Source organism: Gobio gobio, assembly GCF_949357685.1.
Source record: "Gobio gobio genome assembly, chromosome: 10".
Classification (NCBI taxonomy): domain Eukaryota; kingdom Metazoa; phylum Chordata; class Actinopteri; order Cypriniformes; family Gobionidae; genus Gobio; species Gobio gobio.
The window spans coordinates 17,254,241-17,277,799 of NC_137116.1; the positions used below are offsets into that span (position 1 = coordinate 17,254,241).

Here is a 23,559-nt window from a genome sequence, read left to right on the forward strand (position 1 = left end):
TTGATATTTAGTTTGCTTTATAGTTTATTATATTTGTATCCAGAATTACAGTTTGAAGGTAAAATTACACCTAAACTGTAAAACAGAAAATTAAAGTAAAATATCTTAATTAGTATCTTAACAGTGTTTTCTATAAAACTTTTAATGTAAATTTCTGTGAAGTTTTTGAACTTTATTTGACTTAAGATATTTTACTTTAATTTTACGTTTTTTGTTTTGGCAGCCGTAGCTGCCAGTCATTTGACCGTTTTTTTAGGTTTTTATTTTTTACAGTGTAAATATAAAACTAATAAGATTTACTTTAAAATTCCAAAGAATAATGTTAAATTGTTAGTATGGACATAAACCTTTAATACAATGAGCTAAATATTTTATTACAGATTATTTCTGTCATTTTACATACATTTGTATGTAATTTATGAAAACAGAAAAATAATACAGTGATGTTCCTGTATAAAAAAAACGAGAATTACTGTAATTTGTCATTAATGATATAATCCTTAAAATAACAGTCAAGTTGTTTATTTACATTTATTGTTTGTATAGATACTGTATAAATAATACAGTGAAATAATCATGTATAAAAAACAGAATTACTCTAATTTGTCATTAATGATAAAATAATGGTCAAGTTCTTAATTTACAGACATTGTTTGTAATTTTACATGAATTTGTATGTAATTTATGAAAACAGAAAACTACTGTATAAATAATAGGGTAATTCCCTGTATAAAAAAATGAGAATTAGGCTACTGTAATTTGTCATTAATGATAAAATAATAGTCAAGTTGTTAATTTACAGATATTGTTTGTAATTTTACATGAATTTGTATGTTATTTATGAAAACAGAAAAATAATACAGTGATGTTCCTGTATAAAAAACGAGAATTACTGTAATTTGTCATTAAAGGGGCTATATGCAACTTTTCCCCCAAAATAAACGTAACAATAGCCTTTTTATTTTACCATTTATGACTCAAACATCTCCTGATGAGCATACTGACACCTTGTCCGCTCACAGTGGGTGCACCTATAAGCCTGTATCCTAGTTTTCCTATTTTCTGGCGGGTCGTTTTTTCCCGCGCTGTCTGCGGATGTGACGTCACCACCGCTGCGAGAGCGAGCAGAAAATAAGAGCAGTTCTGTTTTTTGGCCACAGGTGTCAGTCGCGAGTTTAAATTTCAGAAAAACGCATATAGCCCCTTTAATGATATAATCCTTAAAATAACAGTCAAGTTGTTTATTTAGATATTGTTTGTAATTGTACATCATTTTAAACATAATTCTAAATTACAAGAAAATACTGTAAAAAAACCTGAAGTTTTTTCTGTAAAATAAGGATTTGTTTTTTACAGTGTAACCTTATTGGTTGCACCTCCAATGCGTCACACACATCTATTGTGAGTGGTGGATTTCAAACCTCAAAACGCCCCTTTTTTGCATCTTGTGAAAACGATATACCCAAATGAAAATGTCTACAGCTCTTAAACCCTATGGTCTATAATCTTAAAACTGGTCTCATTTTAAACTAGACACTTGAAATGTTGCTACCCAAGAGTCATAATAACTCAAAGTAATATGGGAACAGAGTAATATACATGTAAATATACATGTAAGTGACTCACGTTTTTTTTTTTTTTTTCACTTAGGGAAAAAAATATGATAATTTAATGTTAAGAGCCTGAAAATAACTTAAATATAAAACTGAATGTCTAATCATGACATGATTCAAATATGAGGATGATTCTCTCAGTAATGTAGCTTCTGTAAGCTTTTATGTCAAGAAAAGTCTAGGCGTCCTTTCAAAAAGGCCATTTATTTCAGAACATTTGCAATTGTAAAGAGTAGTTTTTCATTCAAATAAATCTGCAATAAACTGCTAATTATAATGGATAAACAGTTACGACGCATGCGCGAGAATATGACGTAGCGCCAGCGTTCGGGAATCGATGAAATGCACGCTTTAGTCCGATTTTGAGAACTACACCGAGACCTAAAGCACGATCAGTGTAGAATTCAACAGCTTAGACACGCGCGTTTTACTCTGCCTGTAAACAAATCTCTTCTGGGTCATCTGTCCGAACGCCGGATCTGCGTCATATTCTCGCGCATGCGTCGTGGAGGCACACACGGAAGACAAGAAAAAGTTGGATAAAGGTGTTATTTTGATTTTTTTTTGCGCACAAAAACTATTGTCGTCGCATCGTAAAGTTATTGTAGAGCCACTGTGGTGAGATGGACTTTGTAACGACGGTTTAAGTGCCTTTTAAGCGTCTTGGGAGTGTAAATGTACTGAATGCCAATGGAGGCCTATCTGAAGCCTTTCTCAGCATCAGCTTTACACTAAAATATCTTCATTTGTGTTCCGAAGATGAACGGAGGTCTTACGGGTCTCGAACGACATGAGGGTGAGGAATTAATGACAGAATTTTCATTTTTGGGTGAACTAACCCTTTAAGCCTTGTTTATACTCGCCGCGGCCGCAAGAGCGCGAGGGTGCGCGCGGCAAAAATGACGTCAACGCGGAGGGGGCGGTCTCGCGCGTTGGCTCCGCAAGACCCCCCCATTTCGCCTGCCGGTGCGCAGCGCATTTAGAGACAGCGTGCTGGTGTTATGAAAGCCTACGCAGTAAGCACTAGTAGTAGTCACCAAAGCCTGCTTACGTAAACTGCGCAAGATAATGCCTTTTGATTGGTTACTAAGTCCGTCAATCAAACCTTTGTTGGAAAGGCATTGGCTGGACACCGAGTGCCTTTATCCAACGAAAACCATGGGCGCAATGATTGACAGCTCACCAAGCCTGTAAGGCACTTCCTCTATATGATGCATCACAGGAGAGACTCTGATTGAAGGAGAGAGACGAGGGTTGAACCATTTCACGTGGAAGAGACTATTCTAGCAGGGGGAGTTTTCCAGAAACGGATTAGAATCGATATTTCATTGAAAATGGACATGATTGATTATGCTAACTCAAAACTCCCTTGCAAACATTTTTTCCCTATTTTTTGTTGTTGTTTTGGATTAAAAAGTGGGATGCATTTTGAAGGTGGACCCTTACACAGAGATGTATGCGGGTGTTTATTGGATTCGTCCGATCTGATCTGAACAACAGGAGATGAAAGATGAGTACGGCTAATATTATGCTAATGTTTACATGGCCGGTCCTTTAGCATTTCATTTAACCCTTTCTTCTCTGGTGTATGTATTGCAAAAACAAGTTCAGAACATGAATCTTGAGTGTTTTGGCTTTCAAATGATGCATAATTTGTGATAGTTGATTGAATATTTTGTATAAAACAAAAGTAAATAAAAGTACAGACATGCCCACTTCCCACAAACCGGTGTTGTGCGAAATTGTGTGAAACATGAAAACCAGACATGAATGCATGCAAACCATGAACGCTGAAGACATTCACAACATGTGTAACTACTCATCTTTTATATTGGAAAACGAGAAAAATGTTTAATTCAATTAACATTGAGCCTCTAAACAATCCAAGAAATGTTATTCAGAGCCTCTAAACACAATCCAAGAAATGTTTTTTGAACCGTCCCTTCACATAAAAGAAAACCAGAACAAATGAAGAGAATATTTTAAAGAAAAAAGTAGGACCATAAGCATTTCTCCTTACAAACACAAACATTTTTGTACCTGCTTCTCAATCAAAACACTATATGTAGGTAAACAAACAAATGTTCTCCAGATACTTTTTAATTCAACTTGGGAAAGAAACTTGTAAAAATGGCCCATTTATTCTACCAGACTCTCCATCTTGTCCTTCAGGCAGTCTACAGGTAGAACAAGAAGTCATCCAGGTTCATGTTGGGCTCCTTGTGAATGCTCTGACCAACCAGGAAGGCCAGTTTGTGGGCATACTGACATGGTGCAGGCACTCGGATAATCCCCTTAAAGACGAAAGAGAGCCATGAAGAATACACGAGACGGCACATAGTATTGTAGAGCTGTTAGCAGTAGAAGGATACTGATCTGCATGGTTGTTACCTGCCAGTTGTAGTACATGTGGCAGAGTTTGTAGGTGAGTCTCTGCATGTGATCTGGTTTGAGGTCGCTGTTGTCATACACTACATTGTAGTGTGTAGGTGAAACGCAACCAAAGCGCACAGCCTGACTTATTATGAAGAAATCGTACCTGAAAGCAGAAGTAGCATTAAGAGGAGCGGTTTGAATCATTTTACTAATACAAAATGGCTAATATTAGGGTATCTGGAGAGTTTTTATAACCTTTATGATCCGCAACAAATGTCCATTCACAACAAACCCATATAATCTCAAAATAAATCATGCATCTCATATCCTTTACCTAATAAATAGTGCTGGGGCCTCAAGACATTTTGTTCAATATACATGTGCATATCTATTAAAATTGATTTATGTACCAACATGTTGTTAAAGGGATAGTTCACCCAAAAATGAAAATTCTGTCATCATTTACTCACCCTCAAGTTGTTCCAAACCTGTACGAGTTTCTTTGTTCTGCTGAACACAAAAGAAGATATTTAGAAGAATGTTTGTAACCAAGCAGGTAGAGCAACCATTGACTACCATAGTAGGGGAAAAATACTATGGTAGTCAATAGTTGCTCTCTGTTACAAACATTCTTCTAAATATCTTCTTTTGTGTTCAGCAGAACAAAGAAACTCATACAGGTTTGGAACAACTTGAGGGTGAGTAAGTGATGACAGAATTTTCATTTTTGGGTGAACTATCCCTTTAAATATGAGGTTGACCAATATTGGATTTTTCTGACACAATGTTTAAATAAAAGGCAATAAACAGATTATTGTAACGATACAGGTACAAACTACATATTGAATGTGTTAATGTTCTTAAGTCTTTCTTTTAATGTGAGGAGGCAGCCTAGAGAGAAGCCGCAAAGGTTTAAATTTAATTAAAAAGCAGATAGTTTATAATGTAATCAAAATACAACAACAAAAAAGTTATGCGTAATGTAGGACTTTTAATTATAAATAAGCTCAAAATACATTTGGAGTCTTATGTTGAAATGTCTTCACTACAACCAGGTGCTCATTTAAGAAGATGGTGATAAAATATGCATTCTTACCACCATCTATACCATATTCCAATATAAAAACCATAAGGTAAATATTAGCTATGTTTACATGGGGCTGAAACGATTCCTCGAGTAACTCGAATTCAAAAAATAATCAAGGCAAAGTCCAAAACTTAATTTAGTCCATTTAACTACACACACTCATGTTGCATAAAGACAATTTTTGTGTAAGGACTCGGAGTATGCGCGGATTGAGGTTATATCCGCGGGTCAGGTGGGTAAAGTAATAAAAAGTAACATTCCAAAAATTGCGGGTGGATGAGAAATACGCATCAGCTGAAGAGATACGAGCACTTGAAACGCATGAAGCAACCAGCATGAATGGAGTTTGCACATGCATCACCATAGGCCTATGTGAAATGTTTAATGGGACTTTATATATACTTGATATCTCTGAAATACACCATTAAAATGTCGTCAAAGCTAAGCACAACAAATAGCAGAACAAGCTGTAACTGTTGTGTGCGCGTGTTGCGCAACACTCCTGCATTCAGAGCTGCGCGCTTTCATTGATTTGCTTAATTTAAATCTCACACTTTAATGATATTTATAGCTCCTAACTTAATAAAAACAAGCTGTGTTACTATGATTAATGATTAGCTCAAAATGTAGATATGCATGTGCGATGTAGGCTATTTTATCTATAATAATAAATTTTATTTGTAACGCACATTACATTAAACAAAATCTCAAATATTAATATATAATTATCTGAATTAAATACAAACACCTCTCGCTTTTGCTCACGTTCCAGCAATTACTCCTCAGTGTGCTGTATAGGTTGTGGACCCTGGTTTAGGTTTTTTAAGAAATGTGATTTTTTTTTTAAAGCAACCTACTTCAGTGTAGCTAATGTTACGACAGCATCACGCTTAACACTGAGAATTTGAATAATTGTAATGTGACGATCGGGTGTGGATATCTAAATCAGAGAAAATCACGTGCGGGTGGATGGTTTGTTTTTAACAGCGGATTCGGTGACATTAGAGCTGATCCGCGCATCTCTAGTATGCCCATCTCTACTCTTGTTCTTGTTCCAAGTTAGCTTCAATATTTTTTGCTTCTTACAAAAGTGTGATCACTTCCGCTGCTTGCGGAAACTACGCCAGATCGTGTACAGACCTTGCGCACCGGAAGTGATCGCACGCTCAAGGCTGTTGGAAATAGTGGTGTATTAGAGGTAAAAATTATATAAATACTGTTTGGTTTCTCGCACAAACCGATCGTTTAATGTCTTAAGACATCAATGTGTCGTCACGAGCCGCGGGATTTAATTTGGATTTGTCTGTGCATGTTTTTTTACTCTCATAGATTTTGTTACCATTCACATGCATTATACGACTGACAGACTGCAACGGTTAGAGTTAAATTTTCATTTGTGTTCTACTGAAGAAACAAAGACACCTACATCTTGGATGCCTTGGGGGTAAGCAGATAAACATCAAATTTTCATTTTTGGGTGAACTATCCCTTTAAGGCTAACGATTAATTTATATTTAATTTAAACGGCTGTATTTGTTTAAATTGACACCCCTAATACGCACCACTCTGGACGAGTGACCTCAGAGTCGATGACTGTTCCAGGAGGAGGGTTGGCAATTTTGCCATCAATCCGGGCAAAGAATCTGGAGCTAATGCGCTTTTTCACCACCACAACTGTCAGCTTGGGCCTGTATGCAAAACATAAATGTGAATACAACCAAGGGAATTCAACATCCCCATAGTGTGAATGTGTCGGCATGAAGTGTGGCTTACTCATAATCTTGCCCCATGGTCTTGATGGACTGCATGATCTGAGAAACTTCGTCGTCCACCACGCTCTGCAGCATGCCATCTCCAACTCCATCTCGGTACACGATGATGCGTGAGGGCAGAGAACTGTTGTACTTCAGATAGGCCTTCAGAGCAGCTAAAGAGAGACACAGATTTAGTATAGAGTGCTGCAGGGATGATGTATTTTGTAGGCCAACTTGCAAGTTTGCATCACCCTGGTTCCCATGACATTTTTCCATTGGCCCCTATTGCGGAATGCAAGACATGTGGCCAATAGGGGTGTAACTATATATTAGGGCTGAACGATATGGACAAAATTTCATATCTCGATTTTCATGCCAGATATCTCGATATCGATACAATACGATATGACTACGTGTTCGGTGAAAACCAGAATCTGAATTAAAATGTGTTTGATTTAAGCCTACATTTCAAAAATTTGTGTCAGAAAATGTATTGTTTTTAAGCCTTTGGCACGTACGATCACACAGGTGTAATCAGTCTAGGCTGGTCCCTGGAGCGGATGATCAAGAGCATCACATGATCAACAGAGACAGGCGCGCTCAGAGCGGTCATATAGCACAACTTTTCAGTGTTTTCAACCACATACTGTTTATTTTAGGTTTCAAACATATAAATTCACATAAGTACTAAAAAAAACAATACATTTAGAGTTTGTAAAATACACACTGATGTCTATGGAAGAGGTAATAATAATCCTTTCCATTATAATTCGACACGTTTTATTCATATCAGATACACATTGTAAGTAACTTCAATGTTTACTCTATTCTATTCCCAGTTCACCAGCCACTTACTTTGAAGTATTTCGGGAGAAGTGGATGAATTCACGTGTTGTAAACATAGAGGTTGTAAATCCAACAGATCCGATTCTCTGAACTGCGTCCGCGGCACAAACTAATGCTGCCTTCACGTGCTATCGGAAATTTGATGATTCCGACTTCTGAAATCGTGATTCAAAATGTGAGGGGGTTCATGTGCAATGTTTACCTAGGAAACTCATATTTACGATAATTCCGAGAGCACGTGAAGGCAGCATTACACGCGATCGTTATAAAGGTGTTTAAACAACAATATACTTCCACTTGCATGTATTTGACAATCGGAATATCAGATATTTCATGCCATAGCTAACACATTTGTGAATATTCTGAATAAAAAAGGAAAAAATGACAAAAGCAGATCATCATTCATTCAGCGCTGTTGCTGCTGCGGTGTGTCACGTGACAAGCAATGACGTGTCACCATGGAAACCCCCCCCCCCCTCTCAAGTCCCTGAAGTGCGCGCGCGCGCGCGCTGGCTTTAGCGGTGCATTCAAGGGCACTCAAACTGATGTTTGTTGTGACTGCCAGAGTTGTATGCAGGGCGAACGCGGAGAGGGGAAATCTATATCGTCTATATCGTTGCTTTTTTCGATAGTAATATCTTGAAAGTTCATATCTAGATATAGATACGATAACGATATATCGTTCAGCCCTACTATATATCGTGTCACAATATATCGCAATACAAAAACTCAACAATATGTATCGTGGATAGTGACAATTAAAAAATTTTCAGAGTTTTAGGCCACATCCACACGAAGCCAGAGCTTTCCCTAGCCAACCTTTTTTCCCTTGTCTCAAAAAAAACGGCATATACATGAAACCACTGAAACCGACACAAAACGACCATGCCAGACCAGTATGTGCTGCTGTGATTCTGCTACAGAGATACACTAAAAACAGAGAAGACTTAGGGTGATGACATCATCGTTTCACAGATTGGCTGTACACACGAAAACGCAAGGGTGTAATTTTCATATTTATCCACTCTGGGACCCGATTAAAAAAAATTGCGGTTTCAGGCTCCCAAAACGCTGGGTCCATAAAGACGAAACGCTGATACGATACAAAATTGTTTACATATACAGCTAAACGCGTCTGCGTGTGTACAAGGCATTAAGTGTCAGTACTACTGGCATTTTGGCAACATTCTCTGTTGTTGTTATTGTTTGTTCAAGAGTGAAAGAGAACTCGATGTGTGCACGAGACTGGCGCAACTAGGGATCTGATTGAGATGCAGCCACACAGACAGGACACTGACATACAGCGCGTTCTCTTGTGTCTTGTCATGCCAAGATGGTTTAAAAGCATTTACATAAATAATACCCCTTTTCCACCAAGGCAGTGCTAGTGCTAGTTCAGAGCCAGAGCTAGTCCCAGTTCATAGTTGGTTCGACTGAGGAGCTTCTAAGAACCGGTTTGCTTTTCCACCTGCTGAGAGCCACAACAGAGCCATGTCTTACGTCACTGTATACGCCTCATCTTTCTCAGCAACGCTAGCGAGGCAGCGGCAGTGTTGCCAAGTTGGGCTACTTCATCACTGTTGCCGCGGCTGTTTTTCATGTCCGCGGGTTGAGGCGACCCCAATTATGTGATATTTAGCCCCGGGAATGCGAATTTAAGTAGGCAACCATGCCAAAAAAACACATATTTTACCCCCAAAAGTGCTTTTTACCGGGGAAGCCCCCCTGAAACGCGATTGGGCTTGTTTTGAGTAGCAATTGGGTGGGTTTTGTTGTGAAAACCTGGCACAAACACACCAGGCTTGTTCGAGATGCATCGGCGCTGCGTAGACCGATCCACGTATGATATTAAAAAAAACGCATCAGTGAATCAAAAGGAGTCGTGTGCTCTCGCTGGACTCGTTATCATACGGCGATCGGTCTCTGCACAGCTGCGAACAAGCCTTCCATCAACAATGCAAACGTTGCGTTACTATTCATTCACATGGCTTTACGATCCTACATCGGCATCAAAACACAACGAAAACACAGCGAATCCAACGCATTCATGCAGTTCGCCGTAATTTGTATAGACGGAGATTACAAACGAGCAGCAGCTGTTAGCTCCATTAGCTGCTATTTCAACAATGGCGGATCTCAAGTTTGTGTTGGTCTTGTTGACACCGCCCCCAGCGCCTGACGGAATCGGTTCCTACTTCTAGCCCTGTTCTAGCCCAGCAATGTTTTGGTGCTACTTAAAGGGTTAGTTCACCCAAAAATGAAAATACTGTCATTAATTACTTACCCTCATGTCGTTCGACACCCGTAAGACCTCCGTTCATATTCGGAACACAAATGAAGATATTTTAGTGTAAAGCTGATGCTGAGAAAGGCTTCAGATAGGCCTCCATTGGCATTCAGTACATTTACACTCCCAAGACCCATAAAAGGCACTTAAAACGTCGTTACAAAGTCCATCTCACCACAGTGGCTCTACAATAATTTTACGATGTGACGACAATAGTTTTTGTGCGCAAAAAAAATCTAAATAACACCTTTATCCAGCTTGTTATTGTCTTCCGTGTGTGCCTCCATCACGCATGCGCGAGAATATGACGTAGCGCCAGCGTTCGGGAATCCATGAAATGCGCACTTTAGCCCGATTTTGAGAACTACGCCGAGACCTAAAGCATGATCAATGTAGAATTCAACAGCTTAGACACGCGCGTCTTCCATGACCCAGAAGCAAAACAAATCGCTTCTGGGTCATGTGTCCGAACGCCGGATCTGCGTCATATTCTCGCGCATGCGTCGTGAAACTAGGCTCTGGCTCCGATCTAGCTCTAGCACTGCCTTGGTGGAAAAGGGGTATAAGAGCGTGATCATATAATGTAACGCTAGGCAAAAAATTATATAAAAACGAACGCTGCGTTAATTGCATTAAATATTTTTAATGCGTTAAAATGAATCGCCCGCGTTAACTTGCCCAGCACTAATATTAATATATATATATATATATTGTTGAATACAATGTAAAATAATGCAATAGGGTAATATTTGGGGGTCCTGATAATGCCAAATCTTTTATGTTACCAGTAAAAAGTGGCCAACATTATTTAAAATGTATCTAGTCAGTGACAGATGCAAGCATATTAGTCTAAAATAATTCTGTAGTTTCAGCTTCAGAATCAATCGTTTTTTTTAAATTCTGGTGTCACCAATTTAGAATTTCAATCAACAGTACATTTTTTGTTAACCTTTTACCATTTGTCTTGGATTATCGCAATAATATTGTATTGTGATATGTATCGAATCGTGACATGAGTGTATCGTTACACCCCCAGTGGCCAACAAAATTTTAATTCTTGCACATTTTTTTCCAAGATAATTGTCACAAATTAACAACTTTCATGAACTTTAAAACCTAAATACAATAAGCAGAAGTAAAAAGCTAAAGTTAGTCTATGAATTAAGCTTTTAGAAATGAACACCCACTAAGTTTCCAAAAACTCTTTCAATCTTATTTCAAATCTACAAGTTGGAATGTTTGAGAGAATAGTTTGTAAAAGCATAATTATAAATGAGGCTGTGAAAGTGGACTAGCAAGTAGATGAGTTTTCCTCTTCTGCGGGATGACGTTTAATATCACCAACAAACAAACTCTGTAGTGCCATTCAGCTACTTGTTAGCAACTGCATTTATCAGGAAAAGAAAAGAAAAAACGTATTTAATATCTTGAAATTGTTAACTAAAGATATGGAATGACACGGTAAGTTAATTAAATAATTTTCTTTCTTTTTTTTTTTTAAAGAAAAGGCAAAGCAGCAAGATGAAACTAAAAACCAAAATAATTTTGGTTGCAACATTTCTCACCTTGCATCAACCCTTTCAGTGCATCAATGATCTCCTGACCACAGTTTTGCAAGACGCACTTGGAGAACCACCTGAAAAGATAACAAAATCATTATAAAACAATTAAGTACAACCACATAATCTAAGATTCTGAACTCTATTAACTGTAGTTTTAATTGATGACAACAACAGTATTTTCACTAAATCCTATCAACTACTTAGTCCACCAGTAACCAGAAAGCAAGATTCCCTTCTAACTCAAAACTTAACTTTCATTTACTTCAAATGTTTTGCAGTTTCTTGAAAAACATCCACAGTAAGTCTAACATAATGTTGAAGACAGAATTTTAAGATTATCTTTGTTTAAACAGTGCTATCTTCAATTCATTATATTACCTGGACATGCCCTGGTTCAGACTGGCCACCAGTGCTCCAATGGATCTCTTCCCAGCAACAGTGTCATGGTAACAGTCTATGCCTACAATCATCAGCTGTCTGAGCTAAAAGACAAAGATTCAATTTGTGATCTGACACTTGGCACAAGCCAACAGAACAGCAGTCATTTGAGAGTCTTACTGGGATTTGTACACTCCACAGCTCTCCTCCCATTTTGCAGTTCATCTGCAAAGCAATCTTGGTGGCCACAGTCATAAGCATTTGAGGTTTGCTGATGGTGCGAGCCACCACACACTGGCTGGGAGTGGGGCAGTCCACACACAGGTACTTTTTCACACAGTCGTACTTGTCCTTTCGATTGGTAGACAGGATCACCACCACCTGTGGAAGGCACAGAAGCAGTTTGAAACAAAAGCTCTGGATATTCAAATTGTGCATGAATGCAATTACTGGTCTCACCATCTGTGTTTCACGTGTTACGTTCTGTTGCAGGGCTCTCAGGACAGATTCCAGACAATCCTCATACTCAATCCTGCTTGGGCAGGAAATGCTTATTAACATGAAAATGGAATGGAGAGTTTTTGACAATCAAAGGTTCAAACAACTCACATAATGGCCCTCTGCATGCGGATTCCCATGGGCCCAGCCACTCTGTTGAGAGTTTGAAGCAGAGATTGGGCAACGTCTGCATTCCGGCGTGGGTAAAACATCAGCCAGTTGTCCAGATTCATGCAGCTTTGCAGAGGGAGACCTCTCATCTCTTTAGACCAGTCAGCTGCCCGTGGGTTATACTCATACTAAGGGATGAAAACAAAAGAGAATAATCAAGCCCTCAATGAAACGGTTACATTATGAATGCCTTCTGTGATATGACGCTGTCTGTCTTACCGCTCTGCCTCCCTGTATAATCCTCTCAGAGGGCAGGACTCTTCCATTCAGACTCAGCAGTCGGTTCTCAAAGCTCAGACCCCAAGTTGTAAGCTCATTCTGCACATCTGCATTTCTAGTGTATGTGAGAGCCGATAAGATATACAAATATCCATAATTAAGAAACGGAACACCCTATCAGTAGGGTTGGTGTAGAACCTGTACCTGTTGATGTTGGAGATTAAGCGGTTAATTCTGCTCTCTCTCTGTTCAGGACTCAGTCTTGTGTGAGAGGCAAGATCCTTCATGATGGTGAAATCAGCGCGCATCTTATCTGTCAAACCTTCAAGGCAAACAAATGTATGCAGGTCAGATAGTTGTTTACATCTGAAAACAAAACTTAAACGCGTTCTATTCCATATTTCACTCCATGTCTATTAGTTTTGAGGTCATCTATATGTTAATGTCCACACCTCACCTTTCACGTTGAGGTGTAAACAAAGTTTTGTACAATAAAACGGTCTAAAAATCAAAAATGTCCCATTCACCTTAATTACCACCTGTCATTGACTTTAAGCAAGTAGCAAATCATTAACTGAGTAGGTACTGAAATTTGATAAGGAACAAACTTTATAACATAAAAATAATAGGTTCTATATAGTATGAATGATATCTGGATGCACTGCATTAGCCATGTTATCGCAGTCACATAGGGTAGTCAATATAGGGTCATATTGCTTTACTGCCCTTTACAAATCCTCTCGTTACTTATGGGAGAGAAAAGAATCAGATGAGTACTTCACAGCAGAAGTAGTAGGTCATCCGGGGGCTTTTTGCTTGCTGTTGTATGAATACTTTGACTTTAGACATACTACTGATTTTACATACTGACTTTTACCTACTATATAATAGACTAGTAGCAGCCATATTCAACTGCATGGAAGGTTTTGTCAGTGTCTTGAATTGCACTAAGGATTGTGGCTATTAAAAAAGGACAAGTCTTTTTTTTATCACCAATGCAGTGCATTCAGATACATCACATGACAGAAAGTGGCACTCTTCAAACCATTAATGGGTCTTCAAAAGACTTGCCTGTGAGGTAGCAGAACTCTGGAACGAGCATGGCAGGTCCCGGTGGAGGACGTCCTGCAGGGCCGGGTCTCTTCACACGACTAACCAGAAGAGCCTGGTTGCCATCTGTTACGTCCAGACCATATTGCTGGAGACGAGGAGAATGAATTGAGTATGACCATAAAATTCTGCAACTGATGTCAAAATAATTCCCTGTATCATTAGGCTACCGTTTTGAAATAGTTCGTAAAGGAGATCTCTGCATCTCCCTTCTTGAATGTGTTGTTAGGGGTATGATCCCAGGCAATGTCATCAATCCTGTACGTCTTGTTATTGTACCTATAAATAATAATTTATTAAACACCATTAGTTTGTACATTCTCACGTTAAACCACTTTACCAATTAAATACTTTTCCAAGAAAAACTCACGTTACTGTTCAAAAGCTTGGGGTCAGTATGAATGTATTAATAAAGAAATTAACACTTTTATTTAGCAAAAACACATTAAACTGATCAAAAATGACAATAAAAGACATTTTACATTGTTACTAGAAATTTCTATTTCAAATAAATGCTGTTTTGAATGATAATTGACATGGAATTGTGATGAAATATTGATCGTATTGTATTTCTGATCAAATAAATGCTGCCTTGGTGAGGATAAGAGACGTTTGAGTATATGTCAATGTTCTCATTTTACTTGGTCAGAATGATCAGGCCCACAAGTTCCTTCGTGCAGGCTTCAGCGAAGCGCTTCTCTCCACACTGCTGCCTCAGACTGTACATGAAGTCAAGGACTGTCTCACAGCGCAGAACCTTGTGGCTCACATCGGAGCACAGCATGATGCTTGACTCGTACTCTAGGATGGAGGTCTCAAAGCCAGGCCAAATTGTCAACCTGCAAACACATACGGCCCATTGTTCAATCATTTTCCAGCACCAGGTACTGTATGTGTGCACAGACACATTTCTGTCAATACCTGTGCTGGGGAATGTTGAATGGATCATCAGGATTGTAGTAATGGCGTCCAATCTGCTGCATGTTAAGCATCCTCAGGATTCTACAACACAAAGTAAACAGGACTAGAAGTTAAACACATCATAAATATCAACTATATTTCAAACAGAGTGCATTCTGTTATTACTTCCTGAAGAGGATGTTGTAAAACTGCAGGCATACAGTAGAGGATGGTGGGAGTTCATTGGTCAGTGTGACAGTGATCTCAACCTTCTCTCCATTTCTGGTCTCACTGAGCAGGATTGTCTCCTACAGGCAAATCAACTTATCATTGACCATCAAACTCCAAAGCCTCACAAAAAGCAATTAAATGAAATCATGAGCATGTTGAGGACGTAGAAACATACAGGATTGTGCAGTTTGTTTGGGAGGAAGAGAATTGCTCCATCAAAGGTGTGTGCTTTGCCAAGAGTCTCCTCGTGCTGGAAAAGCAGAGCCGAGCGCAAGCGTCGGGACTCCATAGGTGGCTTATACTCCACGTAGTACTGATATAGAGCCCACAGAGGACGTGAAATCAGCCGAATGAAATTGGCCCTCAGCTCAATGGCAGTGCCTGAAGCGCCTGTGGTCACAAGAGTTTCAAATTTAGTATCATGCATTAACACAACTGTGTACACCAGAACAGGGATGTGGGAAATATACACTACCATTCAATGGTCAAAGTTAAGTTAAGTTATTGCTTTTGAATAAAAAAAAATACAGCAAAAACAGTAACGCTGTTAAATTTTTTACAATATAAAAATGTTTTCTATTTGATTCATTTTAAATATGCAATTTTGTCCTGTGTTGGAAATAGGGCTGGGCGATATGGCCAAAAATGTATTTCGATAAAACTTTTCATATCAGTCCATATCGATAATCATCACGATATTATTTCTTTCTTTCAAATTTAAAGGCAGATTTTTGCTCCTAAGTGAAGGTTGTATTTCTTAATAGAAAAATAGAAATAAATAGAACTAATAGAAAAAATGAATGTTTTAGTTTCTCCATGTTCTAATAGGTGATACTGTTTCTAGTCATGAAACAGGTTTGTGTCGCCTGACTTTGGCATATATCTTCAGCTGCAGTATTAATAATATTACATGTTTTGTAATATGCACATTTGACAGTGAGTTGACAGTAGTAGTTGCTTGAGTTAGGAGGATGCAGATGTAAATTTATGTGCATTAACAAAAACACGGACATCTGTAAAAATTGTAACAACTTATAGTAAAATATATTATGACTGATTTTTATTAAAATTAAGCATTGGTCTTCCATAGTATCGTAGATTTAGATCATGATATTCACTCGAGATGCTCCGATCAGCATTTTTGGGGCCTTTTAGATCATGATAACCACTAGAGATGCTCCGATCAGCATTTTTGGGGCCGATCACCGATTACCGATCACCAAGATCATGATCTGCCGATTGCCGATCACAGAATGACAGGGGAATGGGAATCTTTTATCTATAATCTTGCAGAGTTTGCACCATTTGTAGAAATGAAACTAACTCTAAATTAACTGTATTGAGAAAAAAAAAACTGTAGAAATAGGCTAGAGTCAAGATCTTGAAGAACCACCAAGTGTTTATTTTAGAAAATGAGATAACTTAAGGCTACTGTAGGCCATCTTTCCCAAATAAATGTATATAATTATCACCTAAATATTTGATCATGCAGTGCATTTTTGTTTTTAAAGACAAATTTTCAGGTAGGTCTAACATTAGTATTAAGGTAAGAAATACTAAAGACATTTAATAAGAAATCAAATGTAAATTAATATTGGTCTTCCCTGAATAAATTAAATTAGATTAATCCTTACACTTAAGGTTGCAAAAGTTAGTCATTGAAGAGCAGTGAGTGTCATAAAGGTTCATCAAACAACACAAGACAGAGAAACTCAGAGACAGCAGCAGTTTATTCGACTGCTGTCACTTTAAGAGCGAACACGGATAGGTTACAAGCAGCTGCACAAACGTTCACTCGCGAGTCACGACGGGGTTTACGTGAATACTCGTCAAGACGGTCATTTAGTACATACATTTGTGTGTATCTGACCATTTCAGCGCAATTTGTACTCGCAAGCTTTTTGTGAGATGGCCTGTGTGTGTGTGCGCGCTCACGGTCTGGAGAGCGCGCGAGTGCTGAGCGGTTTGAACACAGTGACGATGCGACACTGCCTCGATTGTGCAAGTGGCAAATCCTGTGTCAACTGTGCAGCTCGATTTTAGTGCACATGCGATGCGCTGATGTGAAGCCATTTGAGCATTTTGAAAGGGAGAGAGAGCGCGCGCACGACGTGATTCACGCTTTTTGTGAACTTACGTCTCACAGAAAGTTTTCAAATGACTGCGCAAGTTATTTAGTACAGAAATAGGAATTGTACCTCACCTTCAGCATTATAATTATTTTACCCGCGCTGGAAAGAGAATGAGACGGTGTCGCTGCATATCATGCCCTAGCTCTCACGGCAGGTGCGGGGTTTATGTGTCGTCAGCTGCGATCGGTTCATGAGATCGGCCTTTTTGGAGACCGCCGATCAATCATCCCAAAGCGATTATCGGCCGATCGAGATCGGTTGCCGATCAATCGGAGCACCCCTAATAACCACAGTTAAAAACATACATACAGCTCTTCACTGCCTTGGTCAAATGTATCTATATGGTTTCTATGGTATTTGTATAAAAAAACAGTAGACATAGCCTAAAAACATTTAGCATAAATGCACAAATTCTATAGCTCAATCACAAAAAAAATACTGTAATAATATTCCATTACTCCTTTAATACATTTAATACATGTCTACATTAATAATATAATATAATTCTATATGAATATCCCACATTTCTGTAAATTATGGATAAGATGGAAAAGCCTTCTGACTGTATCATTGCACACAGTGTTTCTCCTGTTTGTCAGCGCTGTTACATCTGGCATTAAACTAGCTTAAATCACCGAGACATTTGTGTTTTTCGTTGAATGCACGCGCTTCTGGATCTCACAACGCACTTTAGAGTTCACGTGACTGTTCAGAGTGGATCTCTTCTAGTGAGTGAGCGCGCTGCCGTTTGGACTTTAACCAGAGCGGATGGTCTGTGTGATGCGGTTCAAATGAGTAACAATTCGTGCTACCTTTTATCAACAAATTCATCGTCTTTGGAAGATGACTCAAGGTTAGTTTCACTTTTGAATTAACGTTTGTCGCCGCATCCACTCATTTCCACTTGTGTACTTTTGATTGTGCACGTTAAAAGCTGCACGCTGACTGGCTCTGACTGGCTGTTGTCACGTTTATTTCTGTTGCGCAATTGGGTAATCTATAGAGTAAAAATGTCCAGAGCTTATAATCGTTATCGACATGAATTTTATCGCGATTCGATATGATATCGTTTATCGGCCCAGCCCTAGTTGGATATATAATTTCCTTCAGAAATGATTCGAATGTGCTGATTTGCTGCACAAGAAACTATTTTCTTTTCATCAATGTTAAAACAGTTGCTGCTTGATACTTTTGTGGAAACTTGATTTGTTTAAAGATTCTTTGATAAATATATAAAAAGTTATTTTTTATAGAAATATATAGAAAGTTTATTTGAAATATAATTTTTTGTTATTGTAATTTTAATGGAAAATTCCAATTTAAAGGATTAATCTAACTTAAAGGTTTAGTTCACTTCAAAATGAAAATGTCCTGATATTTTGCTCACCCCCGTCTCATCCAAGATGTTCATGTCTTTCTTTCTTCAGTCGAAAATTACGTTTTCAGTATTTTTCTTCACATAATGGTTTTCAATTGCAACCAAAATGTTGAAGGTCCAAATCAATGCAGTTTCAAAGCACTTCAGATGCTCTGCGCGATCCCAGACGAGGAACAGGGTCTTATATAGCGAAACGATCAGTCATTTAAAAAAAAAAAACGTTTTAACATAAATTGCTTATCTTGCGCTGCGCTGCGACGTGCTAGTGATTGAAAACGTCACACTAGACGTAGACAGAAGTACCGCCCCAAGCGACCGTGCGAGGACCAATACAAACTCCCTTTACCAAAAAACATCACATTTTCAACGTGATTGCCCAATCACTAGCACGTTGCAGAGCAGCGCAAGATGAGCAATTTAAGTTAAAAAGTATATTCATTTTTATTAATTTTTTTTAAAATGACCGATTGTTTCGCTAGATAAGACCCTGTTCCGCGTCTGGGATCACGTAGAGCGTCTTAAGGCCATCAAAGCGTTTTGAAACTGCATTGATTTGGACCTTGAAAATTTTGGTTGCAATTGAAAACCATTACGTGAAGAAAAATCCTGGAATGTTTTCCTCAAAAAAACATATTTTCTTTTCGACTGAATTCATTTTCATTTTGAAGTGAACTAATCCTTTAATCTAATTTATAACCAAATAGAAATTATAAAAAAATTTCAAATTAGTAGTAGTGATTGGCCGATAATTGCGGGGTTTTTTTCGTGTATCGGCAGATACAAGGCTGCTGCGTTCCCCTGAAATGTTTTCCCCGGCATTATTTACAGACAGGCGTCCACAGGCAGCTCTAAACTTTCAACGCATCTTTTAACTGTTTGACTTAGTTGAAATATTACCATACACTTTGAAAGTGAAAACATGTTTCTCTATATGTGCTTGCAACTATAGCCAAGCAAGTTTGCTAAATTAAATGAAATGCTAAATGCTAGGGGTGTAACGATTCATCTACTACATCGATGTATCGATTTATTTTCCTATGATCTAACTACATCGATCTGTGCTCGGCAAGTTGGCCTTCCGGACGACATATATCGATCTAACATCGTTTTAAAAGGTAATCAATCGATTGTATCGATCATAGGAAATAACGCATTGGATTTAAGCACGTCAGACTTTATATGGATGTTTTTTCTTAGCACTTTTAATGATAAAGGCATTAAACGTTACTCGATTCAGTCTGCCTATCTGTGACATCATCGCAACGCACCAGCAGCAGCAGCGCTCATTGAAATGAATGGGATCGTGTCGATTTGTCGCTGCGTGTCGCTGGCTGTGTGAACGGGGCTTGAGAAATCAAAACATAGTATGGCGCATGGCAGAGGAGAAGCCAACGAGCGAGAAATGAACAAGCCACCAGGAGAAAGCGCTACCTGTACTTTCAACCCTTGCTTGTTACCTGTGCATTCCTGACACCAGTGTGCCAGCAGAGCAAGTTTTTAGCACTGCTGGCGACATAGTGAACGCACAGAGAAGTGTTCTGCGGTCAGATCATGGTGATATTTTTGAAAAAGAAATCTGTAGAGTCATTGAAGAGTAGTTGGTTACATTTTATCTTTTGTTAAATATTGTTTGTTTATTAAACTGAGAGTAGTAGCAGGTTCAGCCAGTTTATTCAATCTGAAGAAATGTTGGTTGCACTTTATTTTTGATATTAATATTGTATTTGTATTATTTTAATGTTGAAAAACAACAGCAAAAGTAGCAGGTAAACCTACTATTAATTAAACCTGAAGAGAAGTTAGTTGCACTTTATTTTTGATATTAATATTGGAATATTTTTATGTTGGAAAACAAAAGCAGAAGTAGCAGGTTAACCTACTGTTGAAATGTTGGTTGCACTTACTGTGCTTTTATTGAAAATGTATTGAATATTGAAAATGAGAGCAGAAAAGGTTAACTTCCTGTTAATTCAACCTAAACTGTTGGTTGCACTTTATTCAAATAAAATTTGAATGCATTTGCCATTAATTGTTGTTTACTTGTTTGTTTATATCCATAATTAATTGATATACCGGATTCCCTTACAAGAAACAACAGGAATCTAGGAAACTTCACCTGCACTGACCAGTATCCAGATAATTATTTCAGTCACACAATTTTTGGCTAAAAAGTTACTGAATCGATTTCAAGTCACTGAATCGTTTCGGATCGTATCGTTCTAAATTAACCAATATCGTCCTTGAATCGTATCGACAACCTCAAATCGTGATACGAATCGTATCGTTGTTAAAACGAATCGTTACACCCCTACTAAATGCCTCTTCTATAAAACTGCTTGCCATTGTATTTAGGGAGCTGCAAATATAGACTAGAATGTCAAGCACTTTTCCAGCTAATCCTAAACTAACTTTTCTACACGGAATAGTAAGAAAAGCCCTCTTTGTTCTCTTTATATGTATCTGTGCAAGAGAGCTGTGAGAGAGAGCGAATGACACCACACAACATCTCCATAAATTTGTGCATGTAGCAATTTAATGTTTATATATTTTAAAGCACTGAATCGCTATTGAATCACGATTAATTAGATTCTTAGCATTTTAAATCGATTATTGACTGAAATCAATAATTCACGATTCAGAAATACATGTTTCAAGATCAATGTATCCGCGATGCATATTGCAAAACAGCAAAAATCAATTCATGCTCATTAACATTTTGGTGTTACCTGTTTTGCACTCTTTCACATGTTCCATGAGTTGGCGAGTGTGGACACCAGAATCATGGAAATCCCGCCTGCGCCCACCTCTCTCCCCTATCTTTACCTGCTGAAAGCCTGCAGAAATCGTGAGCATTGCTACAGGGAGATATAAAGAAAAGAGTAAGATACAGGATTTGTGAATGTTATAGTATATAATAGTGCAGTATATATTTCCACTAATTGCACTTACCTTCTTCAGACATCGCTCCAGGTGCAGGTCTCCCTCTGCCCACCAGCTGTCCTTCAGGTGCAGTGGGCATAACTGGCTTTGCAGCCTCTTGTGATAATGGTGGTTGCTGCAGAGGAATTGGAATACTAAAAAGCTTATTTCAATAAAGATATATCATATTCAACTAATTATAAATAAACTCACCGCGCCAGAAGCAGCAGGCTCCTGACCACGACCTCTGCCTCTTGATCTCTCTCTTGCTCGTCCCGTCATTTTGGTGCTTTTTCAAATTGCTTTGACTTATTCCCATTCATGCTGTACACACAAGTAAAGTTAGTCGCTTATAATTTGCGTTTGAAAACTCAGTTTGGAACAAACTAGTAATGTGAAGCGTTCATAAACCAACAAAATACGTTTAATAACATGTTTTAACTCATTTCATATAGTCGGTCAAGTTGTGAGCTGACGTGGCTTCTTATCACAGAATGAGGCTGACAATGTAGTTATTGGATAGTATTCTATACAGTGATAAAGTCTACGTCAATCAGCACTGCTTTATTATTATTAAAATACCAGAGAAGGCTTGAAGAACTCAAATACACCATATCTTGATGCGGTCGTGTTTATTGTCTTCATGTTTACTCAGTCAAAGCGTTTCTATCTTTCTTTTATTCAGACTACAGCGCTAGCTACCCACCCAGCAAAAATACGTTGAAAAGACGTCGAAAAGACGACATTGCCAGACGTTTAAACAACGTTCAAATGTGGTTGAAAAGTGAAAGGTGAAAAGACGTCTTTTTAGGTCGTTGAAAAGACGTCTATACAAGGACGTCCCAATTACGTCTAAATTTGGTTGAAAAGTGAAAGGTGAAAAGACGTCCTTTTCATGTCGTTGAAAAGACGTTTATTAAAGCCTAAATTTGGCTACAATGTGACGTCTTTTTCAGGCTTGACAATCATAAATGTATTATTATTCATTATGTAATATTTTCATTATATACTACTAATATTATATTATTATACTCTCAAAATAGGACAACTGACAAAAAGGTAACAATAAAACATTTATTCATACGTCAAATACATCATTAAAAACTCATCACGAAAAACTAATTAAGTGGTTATTGCAGTATATATATCCCTATATAGTACTAATACAGTAATTTTATTTTATATATATATATATATATATATAGAAAGCAGTGTTTCCCCTACAATGTATTCACAGCGGCGCAGCGCCGCCGCTGGATTTTCAGCGCCACTGCAAAATTTCAGTAATATCACATTCACTTACACACCGTAAAGGAGAGAGAGAGATTGACGATGACCAGAGAACTAAACAAAAATGTAGTCTGCTTACACTTTCACGATATCACAGGGCTGTGATATTAATCTTATTTTATTTTCGCTTCCAAGGATTAAAAAAAAGATGATATGAGGTAAAACTATTATAAACTATGCTCGCGCATCGTCTAGCACAACTTCCTTCCCTTCACAGCGCGCGCTGTCATTTCTCCCCAAACATGCATTTAACGTCAGATTCAGCACAATCCGTGATTGTTGTCAAATGCACTCTCCACTTTGGCTAAATTGCAGAACGTGTTTGATTAAATGAAAAGCAAAATAATCCGTGCAATAGACGCTGTTTCCAAGTTCAAGGCGGGGGTGTGTGTGTGCGCGCGACCGCTGCGAAACGGACAGACTTGCACATAGCTTCGTGTGCGCGACTAAACCATCAAATACACAACAAAATAGCCTATATCTCAAAATGACAGGCTTGGAGAGTATTCACTTAAACACAGTTTAGCTTAAATGGTTGTAAAAGGGAGAATGATATTAGATCTGCATCTTAAAGGGGCAGCATCTAATCAAATTGGTGACGATTGAGCCATTAATGTGAATCAAACAACAAAAGGCAAAGAGAAAATTACTTGCAGTTTTTTTTTTTTTTTACCTTTTTATTAATCATATGATTAATAAAAAGGTTAAAAAATACATCATGTAATAATATTTCACAATATTAGGCTACTGTTTTTTTCCAGTATTTTTGTTTAAATAAATGCAGTCTTGATAAGCATGAGACTTTTTG

At 38.0% G+C, this 23,559-nt stretch overlaps 2 protein-coding genes across 2 annotated transcripts in view; both read right to left on the reverse strand.

Moving 5' to 3' along the window:
- mfsd14bb (major facilitator superfamily domain containing 14Bb) overlaps window positions 1-23,559 on the reverse strand; it is a 669,309-nt gene that overhangs the window by 613,646 nt on the left and 32,104 nt on the right. The gene's annotated exons all lie outside the window — the stretch shown is intronic.
- Window positions 3,791-21,771, reverse strand: LOC307132629 (piwi-like protein 1; the record flags this gene model as incomplete). Its single annotated transcript, XM_079827089.1, has 20 exons — window positions 21,675-21,771; window positions 21,492-21,597; window positions 21,269-21,397; window positions 15,208-15,422; window positions 14,988-15,109; window positions 14,823-14,903; window positions 14,543-14,740; window positions 14,072-14,180; window positions 13,863-13,989; window positions 12,996-13,113; window positions 12,792-12,906; window positions 12,513-12,700; window positions 12,363-12,435; window positions 12,084-12,284; window positions 11,904-12,007; window positions 11,529-11,599; window positions 6,850-7,003; window positions 6,639-6,764; window positions 4,005-4,152; window positions 3,791-3,907 (listed from the first exon to the last, which is right to left on the reverse strand). The coding sequence occupies exons 1-20, from the start codon at window positions 21,741-21,743 to the stop codon at window positions 3,791-3,793; spliced, it is 2,571 nt and encodes an 856-aa protein (XP_079683215.1). The 5' UTR covers window positions 21,744-21,771.